The 16421-nt window shown below is 50.4% G+C and overlaps 1 protein-coding gene across 1 annotated transcript in view; it reads left to right on the top strand.

Moving 5' to 3' along the window:
• SOGA1 (suppressor of glucose, autophagy associated 1) overlaps positions 1-16421 on the top strand; it is a 75276-nt gene that overhangs the window by 22634 nt on the left and 36221 nt on the right. Inside the window, exon 3 of the mRNA XM_018057819.1 lies at positions 5836-5994. Within this exon, the coding sequence (XP_017913308.1) occupies positions 5836-5994 (159 nt within the window). The remainder of the gene's footprint in view (positions 1-5835; positions 5995-16421) is intronic.

Here is a 16421-nt window from a genome sequence, read left to right as displayed (position 1 = left end):
TAGAGGAATCTGGGTTTGGGTCCAGGTAGTTGGGGCTTTCAGGCAGAGACCCAGAAAAGTCAGCCTTAGATGAGGAAGGCGGGGAGGAAGGCTGGAACTGGGAGCAGACTGGCTGGGTGGCTGGTGCCTCCTTGGGAGGAGCCGGGAGCAGCTGGTGTGTGTGCAGAGTGTAAGCAGGGAGGCCCCTGGAGTCTGGGCAGGGGGGAGCGGGCCCCTTCTGTTGAGATTTGAACCAGCCAATCAGCAATCAGCTTGCCCCTTCCCTCCCTCCTCTCCCTGAGCCTGCAGCTGGGGCGCTGAGCTCATCCATGCCGGCCTGGACTGGACAGTTCTGGCTGCCTCCCTCAGTCCCATGTGCTGGGGACGTTCTGGGGCGTTTCTCAGAGGTTCTCAGAATGCTGACTTCCTTGGTATTGCCTGGGAGGGCTTGATGGACTTAAGTTTGGGGAGGACTGCTTGCTGTCTGGAAGGGACGCTCTGATTTCTCAGCCAGCAAGAGCAGACTGGCATGGGGCCACTTCTTGGGATCTCAGTTTCCTCTTCTCTTAAATGGCGGGCTTAGAGCAGCTGAATCTTCAGGGCTTTAGCAGCTCCGGTGGTTTTAGCAAGCAGGTGGACTATCGGTGTGGGTGCTGTGAAAGAAACCTCAGGCCTTGGTCCTCCCTCTCCCCCTGCGCCCCCAGGCTCTCTCACTCTTTGCTGGTTCTCACAGTTGGCAGGACCCCACAGAATCTCGGCTGGAATGTTGTCCATCATGAGGAGGGCAGAGGTGGGCACAGAGACCTGCTCTGCCACTTGCTTGCCCTGTGGCTTTGGGAGAGCTGCTTTGCAGCCTGAGCCTCAGTTTCCCCATGTGGAAAATGGGGGTGCAGCAAGTCTCTACGTGGAGAGAATTTTGTGAGGATAAAATGAAATAGTGCAAGTAAAGAGCGTACTGAGCGCAGGCACCAGCTCGGGACACTCCCCCAGCAAATAAGTAAATGTTGGTTGGGGTGTTACTGTTATTGTTCAGGAGAAAAACTTAAAGGTGGGATGAATGGCTGGGCCAGGGCGAGGAAGTGGGTGAAATCTCAGCCTCCCTGGATGGATAAGTATAGCCTGGAGGTTTGTTTACCATGCAGATTCCCAGGCCCCAGCCTCGGGCTGGGATCCTGTGGGAGGGTATCAGGTTCCAGGAATCAGGGATGAAAATTCCCACCTGAAGAGACCCTTGTAGGGGGCCCCAGGAGACACCAGTAAAACATTTCTTAGAAGCAGTTGCTGGAGAAAATGTTTTGGCTTTGGGTTTACTTCCTGGTGACTTGAGCAGGTTTCTTTCTCTTTTTGTGCCTCAGTTTTCTCATCTGTACAATGGGGGTGACATTCCTACCCTCCCTGGGTTCTTGGGAGCGTGTAGCCACACTGAGTCCACATGCTGCCTGGACATGGGATGTTCCTCAGTAAGGGCTCCCAGCCCCTGCCCTGAGGATTCAGTGTGACAGAGATGCCTTAAAGCCTTAGGCTTAGGAGCCAAGGGGCCGATGAGCGAGCTGGCTGTGGCCTGGAGGCTGCCAGTTGCATTTGGCAGGAGCCGGGCCCCAGCGCTGTAAACAGTGACCTCATGGCTGAGAGCATTTGTTTGTGCTTTGGGGATTTGCCCTGGTTTCCGGAAGCTGCAGCTGCTTCGCCTCCTGTAGTATCTCAGTCTCCCCAACTTGGGGATAGTTGGGAGGGTCGTGAGGGGATCACATGAAATAGGCAGGTGGGGCCCTTTGAGCCCCTGACGCTGTGAGCACATGTTGTGCTTTAAAAAAAAAAAAAATATATATATATATATATATATATATATATATATATATATATATATATATATATATATATATTTAGTTTTTGGCTATGTTGGGTCTCAGTTACATGGGATCTTCCTTGTAACTCCCATGGGGGTCTTGGGACATGGAATCTTCCTTGGGATGCATAGGCTCTATAGTTGTGCCTTAATGGGTGGGATCTTAATTCCCTGACCAGGGAGAGAACCTGCATCCCTTGCATTGAAAGGCAGATTCTCAACCACTGGACTACCAGGGAAGTCCCTGTGCTTATTATTAATACTTTTATTACCGATATTAACACAATGTGTTTTCAAGTTTCAGGCCAACAGCAGGCTCAGATTGAGAGCAAAACTCCAGAGCTGACCCACCTGATTTCAAATCTGGTTCTGTAGCTTCCTAGTGTATGACCTTGGACAAGTGACCTTTTCTTTCTGAGCCCCAGAATGGGGATGATAAAGTACTTCCTGAGGGTTGAAAGGCACGTGGTGTGCGCTCAGGGAGTGGCCTGATTCTGCCTGCTTACCTGTGGGAGCCAGGGAGCCAGGGGCCACTGAGACTCAGAGAGGGGAAGGGACAGGCCATGGCAGCAAGGCTCCCGCCCTCTAGGCGTGTGCTCTCTGTTGCTGTGGGCCTTCATCAGGGGCACCGGGCTCTGTGGGGATCTGAGATTTGTCCACACTGGAATTCTGTAAGCTACCTGGCACTAGGCCTTCTTTACAAGGCATCCCTGGGGATAGAGAGCAGATGGAGAAGGGGTTTCCTGGGGAAGGGGACAGAAGGCAGCTGAGGACTCAGGGAAGGGATGAAATTCGCAGAGTCACTCACGGACCCCAGAAGATCTAGGAATCCACACTGATCATGCCTTCTTGGTGGGGAGTGGGTCACCTGGTCACCAGGTTGAGGCCTTGGTGGGAATGGAGTGGACCCCAGGTGGAGAGGAGCTTGCCCAGGTGGGAGTGTAGTTGGGAGAGGAGCCCCAGGTCCCCCCTAGCAGCTGGTCCCTCAACCCCAGTCAGGGACACAGCCCCCTCTGGACATTTGGAGGTGTGGGTGTTTGGGGGGTGCATCCCCAGCCAAGTTTGGCCAGGTGCAGCTCCCCATGTGTCAGTTACTCACTCCTTCATTGCCTACCGCCCATTTTGCTTGTTGGAGTCTCAGATGTGTTTGTTCATCCAACAAGCACTTATTAGACACTTAGTATATGCCAGACTCTGCACTGCTACCAGGATAGAGAGATATGAAGGAGTCCAGACATGGCCTGGATTCTGGACCTCTGTGCTCCACCGCTCCTGCCTCCTGGGGGCTAAGCAGATGGATGAGTGAGTGAATGAATGAATGAAGTATTCATCAGGACAGGGGCTCACTGGGTGACCTCACAGCCTAAAACTTGGGACCGGAGCCAGAAGCCTGGGGCTAAATACCTCTAGCAGAAATACTGACCCTAAACTCAAGAGTGAAGCTATGAGATGTTGGACCAAGTTGGATAAAATCAGTGCACAGAGGTGAAGCGGTAATTTTAACACTGCATTACAAATTCATTCTTCTTCTTTTTTTTTTGGCCGCACCATGTGGCACGTGGGATCTCTGACTAGGGATCGAATCTGTGTCTGCTGCATTGGAAGGTTGGAATCTGAACCACTGTACCACCCAAAAAGTCCCCCAAATCATTATACTTTTGAGTACCTGCTATGTTTCAGCCATCAGCCCGAGCCCTGTGTTGTTTATTCCCCACGGCAGCCTTTATGACAAGGTGCTGCCATCCCCTTTTACCAATGAGCAAACCAAGACTTCAGATGGTTAAAAAAACTCCTGTCCTGGGTCACACACCCAGTGAGGGCTGGGGTTAGGCTTGAAGCCAGTTTTGCCACCTGCAATGTCTTTGTTCTGCTAGTGAGAAATTGCTCACCCCACTTTGTGGAGGGGCAAGGTTTTGGGGGCCTAGAGAGACTGTGGAAGGAGCCTGGTGGGCTGGCTTCTGGCCGCCCTTAGAGATCTTCAAGGGTGGAGAGAGGCAGTGGGCAATGGAGGGAGGAGAGAGAGGGAGTGCTGAATTTCCTCTCTGGCTGTTGTTTTTCCTGGCCTGCCTTGCGCACTGCCAAGGGGTCTGTGCTGAGCTGGGCCTGGGCCCAGGCAGAAGGCAGAGCCAGGGAGGGCCCTCTTCCCTTCCGGCGGGGAGGAGGTGCCACGGTCATTTCCGAGACTGGCAGGCCCGAGGCGCTGGGCTGTCTGCCTCATTTATCCTTCTTGCTGGCAAAAGTCCTCATACCCCTTGTGGAGTCCTGGCCACACGGCCCTTCAGCCAAAGCCCCCGAGGTCCCCCCAGCTCAGCCCACAGTATCTCTGTTAGCAGGTCATTTGCGCTCTGAGCCTCTTATTTCCTTGCCAGCAAAATGGGGGCAGAATTGGGGTGAAGACGGGTGAATCTGGCCCACAGCAGGTATCAACACATGCCGATGCTCAGTCCTCTTAGGGGCTCAGAAGGGCCTCCCTCGGGACTTCCCCGGTGGTCCAGTGGCTAAGACTCCATGCTGCTAGTGCAGGGGCTCCGGGTTCGACCCCTGGTCAGGGAACAAGTCCTGCACGCGGCAGCGAAGACCTGGAACAGCTAAAACACAAGAAAACGAAAGAAGAGAAAGAAGGCCTTCCTCATTGCCAGAGACCTCTTCTTACCCTTTCTCCCCCACCATCAGGGGATAGGACAGGGGGTGTCCTCAAAGAAATGGAGCGTTGTTGCCACAGAGCCCTGGAGCCGGTGACCTGGGGTTTGTGGCTCTGTCAGCTCCTCCCGGAGGGATGACCTGGACGGCTGCCCAGCCTCTGTCGTTTGGGGCATGTTCTGTATCCCAGACAATTGGAAACAGGCCTCGGGGGCTGTGTCACACTGTGACCCCCAGCAAGCCATGCCCTCTCTGGACTCAGCCTCTCCCAGCAGCCGCCACCACTCACCCAGTGCTCACTGTGCAGGCCCTGGGCCAAGCCTTAGGTGCAACAGCTGATTCAGGCCTCCTGTCGGCCCGTGAGGTTGTGCTATTATTATTGCACCCATTTTGTGGTGAAGGAGACAGAGGCAGAGTAGGGAAATGATTTGCTCAGGAATATATGCTGGTCACTGGCAGAGAAAAAATGGGGTTCAAAGGGCTTTACGGGAGCCTATCTTGCTCTGGGTTTCCCCTCTATGTATTATTTTTTTTTTAAATTTATTTGGCTGTGCTGGGTCTTAGTTGCAGCATGCGGGATCTCTTTAGCTGTGGCATGGGAACTCTTAGTTCAGCGTGTGGAATCTTGTTCCCTGACTAAGGGTTGACTCTGGGCCCCCTGCTTTGGGAGCGTGGAGTCTTAGCCACTGGACCACCAGGGAAGCCCCTCCCCTCTCTTTAAAGTGAGCTTCTGGGCCTTCCCTGATGGTCCAGTGGCTGGGACTCCGCCTGCTGATGCAGGGGACTCGGGTCCAATCCCTGGCCAGGGAGGATTCCACACGTCGCAGGAGCCCGAGAGGCACATCTGCGGAAGCCCGTGTACCTGGAGCCCGTGCTCTGCAAGAGCAGCCCACGACCGCAGCTGGAGAGCAGCCCCTGGTTTCCTCAGCTGGAGAGCGCGAGCACTGAAGGCCTCGGGCAGCCAAGACTAAATAAGTACATTCACATGTACGTAAACAAAAATGAGCTTCCGGTCCTGCCATCGGCTCTTGAGAGAACTGGGTGAGAAGGTGGATGGGAGAGGCTTTTGGAAGCATTAAAAGATCCAGATAAACGTAAAGGCGCTGCTAAGGATAGACAGGGCCTCTCACTTTCTAGGGGCTGGACTGTAAAGTGAACACAGGAAGCATAGGGTTCCTGGGTTTGGGTTTTGGTTCTCCCACTTCCTGGCTGTGTGACCCTTGTTGAGTTACTTGACCTTTCTGTGCCTCAGTTTCTTCCTCTTTAAGTGGGGGTGATAAGAGTAACTGCCTGCCCTGGGGTTGCTCTGTGGCCAAGGTGGGATGGCCCTCAGCCTGCTCACACACTGCTTGTCACTCGCCTTTGCTCAGGTCTCTAAAGACATCTCAGTGCGGCTGCACAAGGAGCTGGAGGCGGTGGAGAAGAAACGGGCGAGGCTGGAAGAGGAGAATGAGGAGCTTCGGCAGCGGCTTATTGAGACTGAGCTGGCCAAGCAGGTGCTGCAGACCGAGCTGGAGCGGCCGAGAGAGGTGAGGGTCCTGTTCTACCTGGCATGTGGCGGCCCCACCCCAGCCAGTGTCTCTGAACCTCTGTTCTGCACTGTTAGGCCATCCTGGCAGAGCTGTCTATTCATTCATTGGTCCAGCACGTGCTCCCTGAGCACCTCCTGTGAGAACTGTGTGCTGGACACCAAGGACACAGTGGTGCTTGAGAGACACCTGGCTCCTGGCCTCCAGGAGCCCAGAGGCCAATGAAGGAGACAGCCAGCCATCAGAGGAGCACAACTGGGTGGGAGATTAGCTGAGAAAACATGCAGCAATGCCCAGCCTAGAGCCCAGCCCTCTGCGCCTCAGTCTCATCATCTATAAAATGGGATAGTAATACTTCCGAGTCATCAGAAGGACTAAGTGGGATACATTTTATGGATGTGCTTTAGGGATGGCCAGGCGCTGCCACTCGGTATAAAGTCACTGCTGGGGCTGGCCTCTGACTGGTGTCTCAGCACATTTTTAGGACACAGCTGCTTCTTGAATGTGACTCCAGGCACCAGGCTCTCTGTCTTTGCTCAGGAGCACCCCTCCCACCTGGCAGCCCGTTCTTCCTCCTGCCTTATGTTAGGTGTACAACATGTTAAGCACCATGCCAGACACTTTCTATAATAGGCCCAATGAACTTGTGATTGTACCCATTTTATGGATGGGAAAATGGCCCCGAGGGAGGGAGGAATATCCTCCAGGTCAAGTAGGGCCCACTGGGGTGCACTGATTGGAAACCACCAGCAGAGGCGATGCCTAAGGGCTGGAATCTTCCAGAAGCCAGCGCTCTGTGTCCCAGGCAGCCCGGGTGCCTTCTGGCCCCAGCTGGGCCTCAGCTGTCTCACTGCTCCTGAGGCATCCGAGGATCGAATGTTGTGCTGGGGCACAGGCCTCATCTTCCCGGGGACAGGCATTCCAGCGTTCCAGGACACACCATGGCCCCGAGGCCAGAGCAGCCCTTCAGCTGCCCTTCCCGCTGGGTGTGTTGGTGTGATGTGCCAAAGGCTTCTCAGAGAGGAGAGGGAGGTATGTGCTGCTCAGGGCTTCCCAGGGTGGGGTGGGGGCCCCCTTCCCTCAGGCAGCCTCCTGTCCCCCATGACCTGGCCTGGCCTGGTGCCACAGGGTGCCGTCTCCACACATCTCATTGTTGCCACCCTTCATAGTGAAAAGCAGAGACCGTTTCAGAAAGTGCCTTGGAGGTCAGGATGTTCCCATTGTAAAAGAGGGGAAAAGGTTCAATGCATGAAACAGGGTGCTCAGGGCTGGTGCACTGGGATGACCCAGAGGGATGCGATGGGGAGGGAGGTGGGAGGTGGGTTCAGGATGGGGAACACATGTATACCCATGGCTGATTCATGTCAGTGTATGGCAAAAACCACTACGATATTGTAAAGTAATTAGCCTCCAATTAAAATAAATAAATTAAAAAGAAAAAAAGAGGGGAAAAGGAGGCCCAGGGAGGGAGAGCTTGCCTGAGGTCACCCAGCCTTTCCTTGGCTGAGATGTGGCTGAGACCCTGAAGCCACCTCCCCTTTCTAAGCCTCAGTTTCCTCCTCTGTGACTTCAGGATAGTAACAGTACCTAGCTTACGGGGTTCATGATCAGTCATAAGATTCATAACCAGAGAACACTATAAAGAAGTTAGAAAGAATAAGGTAATATGGCAGTTCCTGAAAAAATTAAACACAGAGTCACCAAATAAGCCAATTCTACTTCTGGGTATATACCCAAAAGAATTGAAAATAGGGACATGGACAGATATTGGTACCCCCATATTTATAGCAGACCTCCCTTGTGGCTCAGTTGTAAAGAACCCCCCCTGCCAAGCAGGAGACCCAGGTTCGATCCCTGGGTCAGAAAGATCCCCTAGAGAAGGAAATGGCAACCCACTCAGTATTCTTGCCGGGAGAATTCCATGAACAGAGGTGCCTGGTGGGCTGCAGTCCCTGGGGTCGCAAAGAGTCAGACAGGACTGAGCACCTAAACAACAACGGCATTCATAGCAGCATTATTCACAGTAGCCAGAAGGTACAAGCAACCGACATGTCCATCAATGAGCAAAGAAATACGTAGTATGTACTTACATTGTATGTGTAATCCTAAGAAGGAATGTGATTCTAACACAGGCTACAATGTGGGTGAAGCTGGAGGACATTGTGCTCGATGAAATAAGCCAAACGCGACAGGACAAGTATTGTATGATTCCACTCGGATGAGATACTGAGTGTAGTCAGATTCATAGAAACAGAAGTAGGTTGGAGGCTATCAGAACCTGGAGGGGGGAGGGTGTGGGGAGTTATTGGTTACTACATACAGCATTTCAGTTTGGGGTGATGATAAAGTTCTGGAGGTGAGAGGTGCTTATACCACTGGATTGTACACTTGTAAGTGGTTAAAAATGGCAGATTTTATGCTATGTATATTTTACGATCATAAAAGGAAAACATGGTTAAAATGGTACATTTTTATATTAGGTATACTTTCCCATGGTTTTTTTTTTTTTTTTTTTTTTCTTTCTTAAAGGTAGATACATATGCACTAATGTGGAAAGATTTCTAAGGTACATGGTTAAGCACAAAAAGGAAATGATAGAACCATCATTGCATGTTGTGCAATCTCGCTGATCATTTTGGAGACCTGTACAGAACAAACTGGTTTTGAAGCATATGTGTCTATGTGCAAAAATGCACAGCCTGGAGGAAAATCTGGGGAAAAACCCACTGAACTCAGGTGTTAGAAGTGGTGGGAGTGGGGTAGAGAGTGACCTTTGCTTTTTACTATGTGACTGCTGTAGTTAGGGGTGTTTCTTAGGCAGGGCATGGTCATTATTAGTGAAATTTTAAATGAAGTCAAGCATGTTAAGAGTCCTTTGTGGGGCCTGGCACACAGTAGACGCTCAAGAAACACTGGTTCACTTCCTACTTATTTATTTGGCTACAGCAGGTCTTAGTCGTGTCATGTGGGATCTTTCGTTGTGACGCATGCACTCTCTAGTTGTGGTGGACGGGCTTAGTTGCCCCACAACATGTGGGATCTTCATTCCTCCACCAGGAATTGAACCCGCGTCCCCTGCATTGCAAGGTGGATCCTTAACCACTGGACCACCGGGGAAGTCCCTCGCTTCCTCTTGAAGGTGACATCACCAGGGTTGGTTTAGCCTTCCCTGATGTCCCTTGGAGTCTTAGGATCTGGGCAAGGAGGCGTGGCCCTGTGTTTATTGGCTGATTGCCCTCTCCCCCCTCCTTCTCTTTCCTGATATGGTTGCTATGGAGACAGGGGTCCCTTAGCAATTCTTCTGCCAGAGCTGCTCTAGTCCCATCATTGAGATCTGCCTTTGCCATCATGACAGGTTGCTGTGGCGATGCTGTCACCCGACTGGGAACAGGAGCCCTTGGCCTGAGCTGATGTGGTTGCTATGGAGATGGCACTTCGCTGAAGAGAAGGGAGGGTGGCCTGCCCAGCCGTGTTCGGCAGTGACACTGTTGCCAGCTGGATTGCAGCTCAAAAATCGTAATAGCAGCCCCCCAACACCAATCCAGTATCACTCCCCTTCTTTGTATTTTAGGCAGAAAGCCAATATCAATGTTGATGGGATTTATTATAATATAGCTGCTGTGTCTGAGCGCTTACTCTGTACCAGGCGCTGCACTAAGCATTTTATGACTGTCTTCACATGGTGTAGCCAACAGCCTCCCAGGGTACATAGTGATTTTTGTCCCCATTTTATTTTGTTTTCTTTCTAGCCATGCTGTGAGGCTTGTGGGATCTTGGTTCCCCCACCCAGGATTGAACCCGGGCCCTTGGCAGTGAAAACTCTGAGTCTTAACCCTGGACATCCAGGGGATTCCCATTTTGTCCACGTTTTATAGATGGTACTCCTCTTGGCAATTGTTTAATTGCAATATAGTCTACATACCATAAGAGTCAGCATTTTATGTGTTTATTTTGGCTTGTGGGATCTTAGCTCTGTGACCAGAGATTGAACCTGGGCTCTTGGCAGTAAAAATGTGGAGTCCTAACTGCTGGACCACCAGGGGAAAATTCACCATTTTCAAGTGTACAATTCCATAGGTTTTAATATATTCATAATGGTGTGCAACCATCACCATTATCTAATTCCAGAACATTCTGTTGTCAACAGTCACTGCCCACTCCCCCCTCCCTCTAGCCCGTGGCAACCTCTCATGTGTGAGAGTATGAGTGGCATAGAGACTCTCTGTCTCTATGGTTTTGCCTATTGTGGACATTTCATCCAAATGAAATCATGCAACATGATCTTTTGTGACTGACTTTTTTCACTTAGCATCATGTTTTCAAGGTCTATGTTGAAACAGGTGTCAGTACTTCATCCCTTTTCATGGCCATATAATAAGTCTTTGTATGGAGAGACCACAGTTTGTCCCTTCATCAGTTGATGGATATCGGTGTTGTTTCCACTTTGGGGGCTGTTATGTACTAATGCTGCTGTGAACCCTTGTGTACAGGTTTTCGGGTGGACACGTTTTCAGTTCTCTTGGGTGTATACCTGGAGTGGACCTGCTGTATGTAGATGGGATAGGAGAAAGGACTCTGCATCTTTCAAAGGCACGCTGACTCATGGCGATGCCCCTGTGCTCCTTGCCCCATCCAGGGGCCTTCCCGGAACCCTGCTGTGTTTCAGGACCTCTGAAGGGGCTGCTTACTGCAGTGAGGACCTCCTTCTCTGGCCCGGGCTTCTTGGCCTGATTCCCACTCTTATGGGGTAAGAAGGGCACAGGTCACCTGGGTTCCCGTCTCCGTCTGCTGGATTCATCATCTCGTGCAGCCCTGCTATGGCCTGTGTACTGCAGGACAAACTTGAACTTGGAGTCACATGGGCCTGGGCTTGAATCCTGGCTTTGCCACTTATTGGCAAGTAACTGTAGCACTGGGCAAATCGTGTAACCTTTCTAGTGCTCAGTTTGTTCATTTATAAAATGGGACTATGAATCCCTGCTTCTTAGAGGTATTTGTGAGAACTGATCAAGAGAAAGCAGGTAAGGACTTGATCAATGCTGGTTGTTGGTATTGCATCAGCACCCTGACAACCTCTATGGTGGCTGTGGTCCCGAAGAAGTATTTCCCTTAATCTAATAACTATGCTTCTGGCACATGCCTGGCGATCCAGTGGTTAGGACTCCACTTCCAATGCAGGGGTGCAGGTTTGATCCCTGGTCAGGGAGCTGCAATCCCACAGGCCACGGGGCATAGCCAAAACAGAAAATTTAAAAAATAAGTCATAAGTAAATATGCTTCTGCTGCCTCTAGCAAGAAGCTCTCCATATCAGGCTGCCAGTTGCCCACAGAAGGAGCAGTTAAGTTGCAAGACTGCGCTTGCAGTTGGCGGCATCTGTCCCAGTGATTTGATCTGGGGCCCTTGTCAAACCACTCTCTGTTTCCTCCTCCCCAGTGGTCTCCCCCAGCCAGGAACCACACCCACTCTCTAGCTTCTTCAGCCAAGAATGCCTCAGTCTTTGAGATGCACCCCAACCCAGATCCCCCTCCACCACCACCACCACCACTCCGGAGGAAATTTCATCCACACAGCACAGTCTGTGTTTTCAGGAGACCTTTCCAAACATCCCCTCTAAACTGGGTGAAAATCTACCCAACTGTTTTGGCAGAAGGCTCATTTTATGCCTTGAAGGTTGGTCTTTGTTTCCTGGCAGGATGGAGGGTGTTAGCAGGCAGGGGGCTGCTGCAGTTGTGTTCGGCAGCCTCTCCAGGGCAGGCTGAGGGGCACGGGCACCATCCTGGTCTCCCCAAGAAGGGAGAGAAGGGCAAGTGGGGACAGAGCTCCTGCTGCTACTAGGAGCCGTTAGACCAACGATGCTTAGAGGCGCCACCCTGGCTGCCCAGAGGCAGCCGTGTGCGTTGCTCTGTGGGTGGGGAAGCCCCCTGCTGCTTGCCAGCCAAGGAGTGTGCCCTTGGGGTCCGGTACATGTGACTGCCATTCCTGTGGGTGCTCAGGCATTGTCCTGCCCCGCCCCGCCCCATCCTACCCTCCAAGGCTCAGGAACAGAATGTCTGCCCCCGGGGGCTCCACAAAGGGGCTCTGACGGCCCTGGCTCCCTGGAGGGAGTCCCGCCTGACCAGCTGCTGCCTTGCAGAGGGGAGGATGGTCTGTGTGCTCTGTGAGCCTGCCTTGTTTTCCCTCCAGAGCCTCAGAGCACTGTGGGAGCCCACGTGGCTGAGATGGGGTTGGGGCAGGGTCCGTTCTGTCCAGAAAAGACTGGAGCCACTCTGGTCCTGAAAAGGTTTCCTGCTTCAGCCCCTCTTCTCTGCCCACCGCCTGCACTTTCTTTCTTTTTTTAAAAAAATTATTTTTATTTATTTGGCTGCACTGGGTCTAAGTTGCAGCATGTGGGATCTTTACCTGTGGCTTGTGGGATCTAGTTCCCTGACCAGGGATTGAACCCAGGCCCCCTGAATTGGGAACCTGGAATCTTAGCCACTGGACCACCAGGGAAGTCCTGCCCTCCCTTTCTGGTGGGCACTCAGAGCTCCCCCTCTGCCTATTGAAAAGGCATTCAGGACTTTCCTCAGAGAAAGCACGTTAAAAAAAACACAACAAAATAAAACCCTTTACTATAACTTTCTCCTTCCACCTGACAGTTAACATATGCTTAGTAGAGAAAGACTACAAAATACAAGGAAGCCATAAGGAGAAAAAGTTTCACCTGTAGCCCAGTATTCAGAGGGAATTCCTCTGAGTAATTACCAGATTACTATTTGGGTCGGAGTTCTTTCCAATCTGTTGTATTGCTGGTATGTTTTTCTATGTGTGTGCACACATATTGAAATGTACATATGCATTTGTTTTGACTAGAAAAGTAATACAAGGTCAGTGAAACAAAAATTTCATTACAAAAACACATAAATGCATGCCTAGCATACCTCTAAGGCTGGACACGGCAGACTCTGGTTGCCTTGGTTGCCTGGGGTGAAACAGCCGGTTAATGGGTTCACTGTATTCCCTGATGCTGGGAAAGATCGAAGGCGGAAAGAGGAGGGGAGGACAGAGGATGGCATTACCGACTCAATGGATATGAGTTTGAGGAAACTCCGAGAGTTGGTGATGGGAGGCCTGGCGTGCTATGGTCCATGGGATTGCAAAGAGTCGGACACGACTGAGCAGCTAAACTGAACTGAACTGTATTCCCTTTTGGATTTTTTTGAAGTTAAATGAATGTGAGTATGCTCTCCAAAATATAAGAAGTGATGAAAACCATACATAAAAGAAGAAAGCCTCCCCTAACCACTTCCCTCAATTCGATGCCTCATTCAGCCTAACCCATGATTTGTTTTAGTTTGTGCCTTTTCAGCCTTTCTCTATGCTTTACAATGTATAGTTGTTTCTGTATGTACTTTTCAAAATAAAGATGGGATTATGTTATAAGCACAGTTTCTGTAACATACATGATAATGTAGCATGAACACAGGCTCTTTTTAAATGCTGGATGTTTGGGGGTTTTCTTCTGCTTAAGGTGCTTATTATAAAAATCAAAGATCACAGAGCCAAGTAAACATAGGAAGGAAAGAAAGTCTAAAAGAACACCATCTATTTCAGTATTTTAAACACAGAGCCAGAGGTCTAGAAGGAGCCCCAGCCAACCTTTGGCTGTGGTCACCCTCAGGAGAATGGGTGGAGGTATAAACAGGGGGACTCCTGCTTTGTCAGCATAGTATAGATTTACTGTGAGAATATAGCTTTATGTATTAATTTACTTTAAAAAAATTATGTAATTTTTAAAAACCTTTAAAGAGAAAACTCTGGTGGACTATGTCTTCGCTTCTCTCAAAAACATGTGGGGGAAGAAAGGTGAAAAGTGTAACTTCTCTGTACTCTCCTTGTTTTCAGCTGGGTGTATATTCTTTAAATCATATCCCCCCCACCAGGCACACGCACACATGTATACCCACGTGCACACACACACGAGTCTTATTTTTATAAAGATGGTAACACGTTCTAGTTTTTTAAAAATAATTTTATTTCTGTATTTATTTTTGGCTGTGCTGGGTCTTTGTTGGCACTTGGGCTTTGCTCTCTCTAGTTGTGGCAAGCGGGGGCTCCTCTCTAGTTGTGGTGCGTGGGCTTCTCATTCCAGTGGCTTCTTTTGTTGTGGAGCACGGGCTCTAGTGTGTCCGGGCTTCAGCAGCTGTGGCACGTGGAGCCCAGCCTCAATGGTTCTGGTGCAGCCACTTCGTTGCCCCACGGCTTGTGGGATCTTCCCAGATCAGGGATCAAACCTGTGTCTCCTGCATAGGGAGGTGGGTTCTTATCCACTGAGCCATCAGGGAAGCCCGCCTCTGCTGCTGCTGCTGCTAAGTCGCTTCAGTCGTGTCCGACTCTGTGCGACCCCCAGAGACGGCAACCCATCAGGCTCCCCCGTCCCTGGGATTCTCCAGGCAAGAACACTGGCGTGGGTTGCCATTTCCTTCTCCAATGTCCCCCTCTAGGTTGTCTTAAATAACAGCTTTCTTGAGATATAATTCATTTACCATAAAGGTTGTCTTTTTAAAAGGGTAGAGTTCAGTGGTTTTTAGAGTACTCAGAGTTGCACAGCCATCACGGCTAATTCCAGAACATCTTCATCGCCCTGGAAAGAAACCTCAAGCCATCAAGTCACTCCCCACTCCCTCTCCCTCCCTGGCAACCACGAATCTACTTTTGGCCTTTGTGGATTTGCGTCTTCTGGACTTCCATTCTGTAAATGGAATCATATGCGATGTGTCCTCTTGTGACAGGCTTCCTTCACTCAGCACAGTGTTTCAAGCATGTTGTAACATCAATCAAGACTTCATTCTTTCCCATGGCTGACTAATATTCCCCTGGGCGGATATACCATGTTTTATTATCCATTCATCAGTTGGTGGACATTTGTGTTGCAGGTTTTGTTTTACAGTTTCCTTCCTTCTGTCTCAGAGTTTATCATGTCAGTGAATTTCACTCTCCCACTGCCCTTTTTAATGACTTTAGGTTTTATATCATCTCAGTCCTTTATATGTGATGGCTGGGACCTCTCAGTGCCTCCGGGAACCCCTGGCTCCCTTCCTCCAAGAAGTCTGCAGTAGTCATTTAATCTGTAGCTCAGTTTTGTAGATGATGGAGTGGAGTTTCTGGGAGAGGAAGTGGTTCACCCAGGCGTCCCACCTGAGTTCCCGGACCCACCCATCAGCTTGTGATGTGAAAGTGAAAGTGTTTTATGCTCAGTTCTGTCCGACTCTTTGCGACCCCATGGACTATAGCCCACCAGGCTCCTCTGTCCATGGGATTTTCCAGGCAAGAACACTGGAGTGGGTGACCATTTCCTTCTCCAGGGGATCTTCCTGACGCTAGGACCAAACCCGGGGCTCCTGCATTGCGGGCAGATTCTTTCCCATCTGAGCTACCAGGGAAGCCCAATACGCTTGTGATAGGCAGGCCCAGATCTGCAACCCTGACCACTTGACTCCAGAGCCCCCACCTCACCACTGCGGGAGGGGTCTCTCTCTGAGCATCCCCTTCCCAGATCTCTTTTGTGGGAGGAGCTCTTTGGTGGAAAGACTTGTTTTGTGACCCTCACCGCCTTCCCTACTCTTACCTCCTAGCTTTTGAAAGATTCCCCCAGCAGCCCTTCTCAAATACTGCCTGCCTGCTCTTGGGACCCAGCGTCTGAAATATCAGCCTCTGCCTTCCTGCCTCATTTACATTTCAAAAGGTCTCTTTAGGATTTGATTGGGCTCTAAGATAAACTTAAGAGCCTATCTCGGGTTCATCTTCCTCCTTAGCTCTGTAGTTCCAACCTTAGCTGCACATTAGAATCACCTGGGAAGCTATTTAAAAATACTGATGCCTGGGACCTACTCACACCAATGATGTGGGAATCTCTGGGGCTGGGATCTTGGGTATCACTTTTTAAAATTTCCCCTAGGTAATTCTGATTTGCCCCCAGGTTGAGCGCCACTGTGCTGAGTCCACTCTGGTTTCTGTTGAAGAAGGTACACTTTCTCTTTCCAGGTTTTTGGAGCTAGAACAAGAGTTCTGTCCAGAACTGGTCCCAGGTCAGCTCTGGTTTTGCTGTGGGACCTTTCTCTTGCCTTCAGTAAAGAGAAGGTTCTCACCTCCAGGGGTGGGGTGTGAGAGGTGGCGGACAGGAAGCACATGTATTCAAACTACTTGGAAGCATGCACAAAGATTACCTGCCCGACTTGAAAAGTCAAATGCAACGCAAAAGTGGTTTTATACTCCACTAAGTGAAATACTCACTTCTCTCAAGGGAAGACGTGTTCAATGGACTCATGCCTTTGAGTGACTTTTTTAAATGCTGAGAAACTTCAGAAAAGATGATTGTAACAATTCCTCAAATTCCCCTCTATAGAACTTGTGCCATTTTGCGTTCTTGCCACTGATATTGAGTGTT

Source organism: Capra hircus, chromosome 13 (assembly GCF_001704415.2).
Source record: "Capra hircus breed San Clemente chromosome 13, ASM170441v1, whole genome shotgun sequence".
Taxonomy (NCBI): domain Eukaryota; kingdom Metazoa; phylum Chordata; class Mammalia; order Artiodactyla; family Bovidae; genus Capra; species Capra hircus.
The sequence above is the reverse complement of the archived record's forward strand: the minus strand, read 5'-3'. Positions and strand labels throughout refer to the sequence as shown.